Source organism: Oncorhynchus masou, unplaced genomic scaffold (assembly GCF_036934945.1).
Source record: "Oncorhynchus masou masou isolate Uvic2021 unplaced genomic scaffold, UVic_Omas_1.1 unplaced_scaffold_2947, whole genome shotgun sequence".
Taxonomy (NCBI): Eukaryota; Metazoa; Chordata; class Actinopteri; order Salmoniformes; family Salmonidae; genus Oncorhynchus; species Oncorhynchus masou.
Genome location: NW_027009367.1, coordinates 37501 through 46929, shown reverse-complemented (window position 1 = coordinate 46929; position 9429 = coordinate 37501). Strand labels below are relative to the sequence as shown.

General features: G+C 48.8%; 1 protein-coding gene across 1 annotated transcript in view; it reads right to left on the bottom strand.

Annotated features, from left to right (window-relative positions):
* Positions 1-2618: 2618 nt before the first annotated feature.
* Positions 2619-9429, bottom strand: part of LOC135534045 (actin filament-associated protein 1-like) — a gene marked incomplete at its 3' end in the record, with an annotated part of 34310 nt that continues 27499 nt past the window's right edge. The window contains exons 12-14 of the mRNA XM_064961192.1: positions 4335-4499; positions 3790-3980; positions 2619-2786 (exon numbers count right to left, since the gene is read on the bottom strand). Coding sequence (XP_064817264.1) covers positions 2619-2786; positions 3790-3980; positions 4335-4499 — 524 coding nt within the window. The remainder of the gene's footprint in view (positions 2787-3789; positions 3981-4334; positions 4500-9429) is intronic.

Here is a 9429-nt window from a genome sequence, read left to right as displayed (position 1 = left end):
AAGCTTTGTACAGGTACAATGGGTTCACATGTTCTGAGTGACATCATCTCTCTCTGCCCAAAAAAGAGAGGATCAAAATGGACCAGATGCGTAACTCTTTCTCCCCTCCCTGTAAACCTCTCCTCATCTCTCCCTCATCTTGTGGTGAGAGCTCTAACTCGCAGCCTAGTTGGACTTTGGCCGGGGATCCAATCCGATCGCAGGTTATGGGCATTGAGGCTTTTTAAGGCAATGTTCCCATTCACGATAAACACTGCATATGTCGACTCAATTGCCTTTAAAACACCCACGATGCATTTAACCCGCGATGGGATTGAACCCCAACCTCAATCTGAATGAAAAAGAAGGAAAGAAGAGGATACAAACATGCACACGGATAACTTGAAAACAGCTGTTGGCGGCCATTTTTGTACGCACAGCCTCATATTCCAACTAGGCCAATAAATGCACATAAACCAGACGTTTTACAGGTAAACGTGCCTTTGAGTAAAATAGTAAAAACTTAGCTTGCTTGCAGTAGTACATCAACATGCTACGTCTCACCCCTACAAAGCACCGTGGTTAGATTACACTGAGCAGTGTGGATATGGGAATATTTTGCAGTGTACTGTAGATGTGGTAAAATCATTACCAAAAACACCATTAGAAATACATGACATAAAACTGTCTGTGGTGTGTGGTGTGTGTGTGTGTGATGTGTGTGTGTGTGATGTGTGTGTGTGTGATGTGTGTGTGATGTGTATGAGCTGAAACGTGTTGCTAGAGTAGCAGCTGGAAGTTCAAGAATCCACAACCAGATTACAGTCTCTGGTTGAAGCAGATAACACACAGTATTTCTGACCATACAGGCCTCTATTTCTAACAGTGTATTAATGATGGGGTTGGAATGTGCCTCAAGACATTTTAAAACACACACACACACACACATACAAACTAATGCATACATACACACAAACTAACACACACACACACACACACACACACACACACACACACACACACACACACACACACACACACACACACACACACACACACACACACACACACACACACACACACACACACACACACACACACACACACACACACACACACACACACACACACACAGAGTGAGACCAGACCACAGGGTTACAGTGCACCAGTGGCATGATTATAAGAGCTGTGGCCCGAGGCTCCTGGATGCAGAAGTGTGAATACGAGAGGCTACATTACTTGAGGTTGAGGACTTTTCCAACGCCAGTGGCCAAACTCACCAAAACACCGCCACGCCTTAGTCTGACCCGCACATTCCAAAGGCCCACTCCCAGGCATCAACCACTAAGGACTAGGAGTACTGTAGGTGTTTTGCTGGTTTGATGATTTGAAAATCATCTGGATTGCCTAACAGTGATACTAACGGCTGGATCCAGATGCTGTGGACATTAGTGGCACAGTGCAGTTCCTGTTCTAAAGAGAGGGAGCTATACAATACAACAAGCATTAAATATTATCAACATAAATAATCACGAGGATGCTAGTATTTACCTAAGAAACATTTACAAATAAATATGCACTTGATTTTGGAACCCCATGAGTTGTAGAAACCTGATTGTTTTATGTGATGGAGAAACACGCAACGAGAGACTGTATGAAAGTGGATGACTGCAAAACAAAAACGAACAAAAAAAAAAAACAAGATTGGGCGATACAAAAGCACACAACAGAGTAGTTGAAATATGACATGGTATTATGCAATGGTACGCTAGAAAAAGACTGCTAGTTCTTTATGTCCAGGAAATAAAGTAGACAAAAAAAAAAGAATCAACATTGTCTCGATCGTCTCTCTGTTTGGCTATGCTTGTAGTGTACTCCTCTTCAACCTTCTTCCCCATACGAACTGATTTAAATAAATATATACACGCATTAAAATAAAATAAAAGATAATAAGATAGGACTGTTGTGAACAGAGTTGTTGCTCATGTGCCAGTCTTCATCTCCCATTCCTGCAACAAAGGGAGCACTGAGTGAGTTGAGACGTACATGCAAATACACACAAATACCACAGTCACACGAAATTCAGTGCAGTCATTAGACTGGGATGGGTGTGTGTCAGATGTGTGGTAATACAGGTGAATGAGTGCAGAGGATGTTTTGAGTGTGTGTGTGTTTTTTATTTTATTTTACCTTTATTTAACTAGGCAAGTCAGTTAAGAACAAATTCTTATTTTCAATGACGGCCTTGGAACAGTGGGTTAACTGCCTGTTCAGGGGCAGAAACGACAGATTTGTACCTTGTCAGCTTGGGGATATGAACTTGCAACCTTTCGGATACTAGTCCAACGCTCTAACGACTAGGCTACCCTGCCGCCCGTGTGTGTGTGTGTGTGTGTACGTAAATTCAGGAGTGTGTGTGTGTGTGTGTGTGTGTGTGTGTCAGAAGAGGCTGGTGGGAGGAGCTATAGGAGAATTGGCTCATTGTAAGGCCTGGAATGGAATAGAATCAAATGTGGTTTCCATATGTTTGATACCGTTCCATTCATTCTAATCCGTTCCAGAAATTACAATGAGCCCCTCCTCCAATAGCTCCTCCCACCAGCCTCCACTGGTGTGTGTTCTCCGTAACTCTGTCCCACCTTAGCCTTCTTGAGGACATGGCCGCGGGACGGCCGAGGGTTTCTGATTGGTCGTTCTGCGTAGAGGGAGGCACTGTTGACGGGCAGAGTAGAACAGCTCTCTGTGTCACTGGTGTCACAGCTGGAGATGGGGAGAGTTCTCTGGGTACGCCTCAGCAACACTGGGGACTGGATACACACCATTCAGAGTCAGCAGCAACATTTGCAACAGCCTGTTTCTCATGAGTATGTTGGGCGTCTTGACACAGTGAACAGACTATAGATGACTGTTATCAAGCTGGACACAGCGAAGAGACTATAAATGACTGTTATCAAGCTGGACACAGTGAAGAGACTATAAATGACTGTTATCAAGCTGGACACCTATAAATGTAGGTCAATTATCTTTTCTGCACAGGTTTGATTTAGTTTTAGTCATTTCAATTGAATGCTTTTGTCTGTTCACTGTTCACTTTTCAAGAGAAGGAAGCCATTGTACAGTACTGAGACTCAGCCATGGGTCATGGACATGGTAGAGACAGCCAGACCAGGACTTAATGGTTCCTCTCTAGGTATCTGCCTTCCAGGGAGTTTTTTTCTAGCCACTGTGCTTCTGCCTCTGCATTGCTTGCTCTTTGGTGTTTTAGGCTGGGCTTCTGCCTCTGCATTGCTTGCTCTTTGGTGTTTTAGGCTGGGCTTCTGCCTCTGCATTGCTTGCTCTTTTGGTGTTTTAGGCTGGGCTTCTGCCGCTGCATTGCTTGCTCTTTGGTGTTTTAGGCTGGGCTTCTGCCTCTGCATTGCTTGCTCTTTGGTGTTTTAGGCTGGGCTTCTGCCTCTGCATTGCTTGCTCTTTGGTGTTTTAGGCTGGGCTTCTGCCTCTGCATTGCTTGCTCTTTGGTGTTTTAGGCTGGGCTTCTGCCTCTGCATTGCTTGCTCTTTGGTGTTTTAGGCTGGGCTTCTGCCTCTGCATTGCTTGCTCTTTGGTGTTTTAGGCTGGGCTTCTGCCTCTGCATTGCTTGCTCTTTGGTGTTTTAGGCTGGGCTTCTGCCTCTGCATTGCTTGCTCTTTGGTGTTTTAGGCTGGGCTTCTGCCTCTGCATTGCTTGCTCTTTTGGTGTTTTAGGCTGGGCTTCTGTAAGGCACTTTGTGACAACTGCTGATGTAAAAAAAAAAAAAAGATTGATAAAACAAACCTGTGGGCTGGAGGTGCCAGACTTGGGCTCGATGGTGAGTCCCAGAGTGACTCCTCCGTTCAGGGCCTTCTTGAGACTCTCCTTGACCTCTGTCATCTCCAGCTCCAGGCTCACCCGCTCGTCCTCCTTCAGCTTGCACTCGTCCTCCACCCTTTTCAGCCGCTCTGTCAGGGACCCAGCGCAGCGCTTAGCTGTGTGAAGGAGGTGGAGGAAGGAGGCTTTAGAATGGGTCACCGCACTACCGTACACTCTTAGTATCTGTCCTTCCTTACACTCCGTACACTCTTAGTATCTGTAGTTTATTGAGAAGTCAGTCAGGAAAAGAACATCTGACTCCCATCTCTCCCCCTCCAAACCCTTCTTCCATCCTGCACCCCTCAATCCTAAACCTAACCCACCCATCCATAACTCCACTCACTACTAACCCTCCCATCATCTCCATCTTACACTACTTTCACTCCCACCTCTCCCTCTTCTCTCTACCTTGGTAGAAGCAGTGTGTGTGTGTGTGTGTGTGTGTGTGTGTGTGTGTGTGTGTGTCGTACCGGTGCTGGCCTCCATGGCGGTGCGCAGGTCTTTCCTGTCCTTCTTCAGCTGGGTCAGACGGTTCCTGATGTCCTGCTTTCTGTTGATTAGCTCCTCCTCTTTAGCCTGCAGCATCTTGGCGTCCGCCTCCACACGGTTCTTACCGTACTTATACTGCTCTGCACCTACAGGACAGAGAGGAGAGAGGAGTTCTATACACACTACATGACCAAAAGGACGTGGACACCTGCTTGTTGAACATCTCATTCCAACATCATGAGCATTAATATGGAGTTTGTCCCCCCGTTGCGGCTATAACAGCCTCCACTCTTCTGGGAAGGCTTTCCACTGGATGTTGGAATATTGCTGCTACAACAGCCTCCACTCATCTGGGAAGGCTTTCCACTGGATGTTGGAACATTGCTGCTATAACAGCCTCCACTCTTCTGGGAAGGCTTTCCACTGGATGTTGGAACATTGCTGCAGGGACTTGCTTCCATTCAACCACAAGAGCATTAGTGAGGTCGGAAACTGATGTTGCGCGATTAGGACTGGCTCGCAGTCGGCATTCCAATTCCAATCCCAAAGGTGTCCAATGAGGTTGAGGTCAGGGCTCTGTGCAAGTCAGTCAAGTTCTTCCACACCGATTTTGACAAACCATTTCTGTATGGACCTTGATTTGTGCACAGGGGGCATTGTCATGCTGAAACAGGAAAGGGCCTTTTCCCCAAACTGTTGCCAGAAAGTTGGAAGCACAGAAATGCACTAGGCGGTCCCGTTCTTTGAGTTTGCGTGGCCTACCACTTCACGGCTGAGCCATTGTTGCTCATCGAGAATGTAATTTTATGCTGTAGCATTAAGATTTCCCTTCACTGGACCTAAGAGGCCCAAACCATGAAAAACAGCTCCAGACCATTAATCCTCCTCCACCAAACTTTACAGTTGGCACTATGCATTGGGGCAGGTAGCATTCTCCTGGCATCCACCATACCCAAATTCATCCGTCGGACTGCCAGATGGTGAAGCGTTATGCAGAGATTTACACCACTCCAGCCGACATTTGGCATGGTGCATGGTGATCTTAGGATTGTGTGCGGCTGCTTGGCCATGGAAACCCATTTCATGAAGCTCCCGACAAACAGTTATTGTGCTGACATTGCTTCCAGAGGCAGTTTGGAACTCGGTAGTGAGTGTTGTAACCGAGGACAGACGGTTTATAAGCTCTACGCACTTCAGCACTCAGCGGTCCCATTCTGTGAGCTTATGCGGCCTACCACTTCACGGCTGAGCCGTTGTTGCTCCTAGACGATTCCACTTCACAATAACAGCACTTACATTTGACCAGGGCAGCTCTAGCAGGAACGTAATTTGCCAAACTTGTTGGAAAGGTGGTATCCTATGACAGTGTCACGTAGAAAGTCACTGAGCTCTTCAGTACGGGCCATTCTACTTCCAATTTTTGTCTATGGAGATTGCAGGGCTGTGTGCTCAATTTTTATACACCTGTCAGCAACGGGTATTGCTGAAATAGCCGAATCCACTCATTTGAAGGGCTGTCCACATACTTCTGTTTATATAGTGTACCTTCACACCATTAAACTCAAACAGTGTGGGGAAATGGGCAATGGAAGGGGAGGAGAGAAGGGGAGAAGGAGGGATTAGGGGGGAGGGAGAAGGAGGGATTAGGGGGAAGGGGAAGGAGGGATTTGGGGAAAAAGAGGGATTAGGAGGAGAATAGAATCATAGGTGAGGAATGGAAGGAAATAACAGGGGATGATAGGAATGGGAGGGGAGAACAGGGGATGAGAGGAATGGGATAACAGGGGATGAGAGGAATGGGAGAACAAGGGATGAGAGGAATGGGATAACAGGGGATGAGAGGAATGGGAGAACAATGGATGAGAGGAATGGAATAATGGGATGAGAGGAATGGGAGAACAGGGGATGAGAGGAATGGGATAACAGGGGATGAGAGGAATGGGAGAACAATGGATGAGAGGAACGATGAAGAGAGAACAGGGGATGAGAGGTCATGATGAAGAGGGAACAGGGGATGAGAGGAATGGGAGAACAGGGGATGAGAGGAATGGGAGGAGAGAACAGGGGATGAGAGGAATGATGAAGAGGGAACAGGGGATGAGAGGAATGGGAGGGGAGAACAGAAGATGAGAGGAATGGGAGGGGAGAACAGGGGATGAGAGGAATGGGAGGGGAGAACAGGGGATGAGAGGAATGATGAAGAGGGAACAGGAGATGAGAGGAATGGGAGGGGAGAACAGAAGATGAGAGGAATGGGAGGGGAGAACAGGGGATGAGAGGAATGGGAGGGGAGAACAGGAGATGAGAGGAATGGGAGGGGAGAACAGGAGATGAGAGGAATGGGAGGGGAGAACAGGGGATGAGAGGAATGTGAGGGGAGAACAGGAGATGAGAGGAATGATGAAGAGGGAACAGGGGATGAGAGGAATGGGAGGGGAGAACAGGAGATGAGAGGAATGGGAGGGGAGAACAGGGGATGAGAGGAATGGGAGGGGAGAACAGGGGATGAGAGGAATGGGAGGGGAGAACAGGGGATGAGAGGAATGGGAGGGGAGAACAGGGGATGAGAGGAATGGGAGGGGAGAACAGGGGATGAGAGGAATGTGAGGGGAGAACAGGAGATGAGAGGAATGGGAGGGGAGAACAGGAGATGAGAGGAATGGGAGAACAGGGGATGAGAGGAATGATGAAGAGGGAACAGGGGATGAGAGGAATGGGAGGGGAGAACAGGAGATGAGAGGAATGGGATAACAGGGGATGAGAGGAATGGGAGGGGAGAACAGGGGATGAGAGGAATGTGAGGGGAGAACAGGAGATGAGAGGAATGGGAGGGGAGAACAGGAGATGAGAGGAATGGGAGAACAGGGGATGAGAGGAATGGGAGGGGAGAACAGGAGATGAGAGGAATGGGATAACAGGGGATGAGAGGAATGGGAGGGGAGAACAGGGGATGAGAGGAATGGGAGGGGAGAACAGGGGATGAGAGGAATGGGAGGGGAGAACAGGGGATGAGAGGAATGGGAGGGGAGAACAGGGGATGAGAGGAATGTGAGGGGAGAGCAGGAGATGAGAGGAATGGGAGGGAGAACAGGGGATGAGAGGAATGGGAGGGGGAGAACAGGGGATGAGAGGAATGGGAGGGGAGAACAGGAGATGAGAGGAATGGGAGGGGAGAACAGGGGATGAGAGGAATGGGAGGGAGAACAGGGGATGAGAGGAATGGGAGGGAGAACAGGGGATGAGAGGAATGGGAGGGGAGAACAGGGGATGAGAGGAATGGGAGGGGAGAACAGGGGGATGAGAGGAATGGGAGGGAGAACAGGGGGATGAGAGGAATGGGAGGGGAGAACAGGGGATGAGAGGAATGGGAGGGGAGAACAGGGATGAGAGGAATGTGAGGGGAGAACAGGAGATGAGAGGAATGGGAGGGAGAACAGGAGATGAGAGGAATGGGAGAACAGGGGATGAGAGGAATGATGAAGAGGGAACAGGGGATGAGAGGAATGGGAGGGGAGAACAGGAGATGAGAGGAATGGGAGGGGAGAACAGGAGATGAGAGGAATGGGAGAACAGGGGATGAGAGGAATGATGAAGAGGGAACAGGGGATGAGAGGAATGATGAAGAGGGAACAGGGGATGAGAGGAATGATGAAGAGGGAACAGGGGATGAGAGGAATGGGAGGGGAGAACAGGAGATGAGAGGAATGGGAGGGGAGAACAGAAGATGAGAGGAATGGGAGAACAGGGGATGAGAGGAATGTGAGGGGAGAACAGGGGATGAGAGGAATGGGAGAACAGGGGATGAGAGGAATGTGAGGGGAGAACAGGAGATGAGAGGAATGGGAGGGGAGAACAGGGGATGAGAGGAATGGGAGGGGAGAACAGGGGATGAGAGGAATGGGAAGGGAGAACAGGGGATGAGAGGAATGTGAGGGGAGAACAGGGGATGAGAGGAATGGGAGAACAGGGGATGAGAGGAATGGGAGAACAGGGGATGAGAGGAATGGGAGAACAGGGGATGAGAGGAATGGGAGGGGAGAACAGGGGATGAGATGAATGGGAGAACAGGGGATGAGAGGAATGGGAGAACAGGGGATGAGAGGAATGGGAGAACAGGGGATGAGAGGAATGGGAGGGGACAACAGGGTGATGATAGGGGAGAACAGGAGATGAGAGGAATGGGAGGGGACAACAGGGTGATGATAGGGGAGAACAGGGGATGAGAGGAATGGGAGGGGACAACAGGGTGATGATAGGGGAGAACAGGGGATGAGAGGAATGGGAGGGGAGAACAGGGGATGAGAGGAATGGGAGGGGAGAACAGGGGATGAGATGAATGGGAGGGGACAACAGGGTGATGATAGGGGAGAACAGGGGATGAGATGAATGGGAGGGGACAACAGGGTGATGATAGGGGAGAACAGGGGATGAGAGGAATGGGAGGGGACAACAGGGTGATGATAGGGGAGAACAGGAGGAGGGAGAGGAGAAAGAACCGACCAATGGTTCAACCAATGCTCATCAGAGTTCATAAACTGACCAGAAACCCAGTGAACCCAAGCCTCAGCCCAGAAATACCTGTTAATCACCCAGAAGAGGGTAGGGTCCAACCCTGCTGGAAAATAATAACCTGAATAAGAAACCTTAAGCCACTGGAGCCTCTCCACACCACGAATGACACGTGTGTGTGTGTGTGTGTCTGTGTCTGTGTGTGTGTGTGCTCCTCACTAGAACATTAGCCTTTACGAAGGACTGTATACACATTCAAACCACCACTTGAAATCTTCAACCATCGACACAACGATATGGGCCTATTTTAGCTTGAGATGAAACAAGGATTGTGTAACAGACACTGAATCCAAAATGTCTTGAGAAAGCGGGTTCAAAACGGTCGTAGATCCACAGCATTACTGAATAGACACAGCCCTCCATCATACAGATTAGCCCCACCAGTGACCACTCTGTCCCCTGGCCAAATATGAGTGTTAGTTTGGTCTGGATATGTAGTGACAGTCATCCACAAGGTTGGGTTTTTACGACGGATGGTTTCTAAGAAACTGTATTAGCTCCACCCAA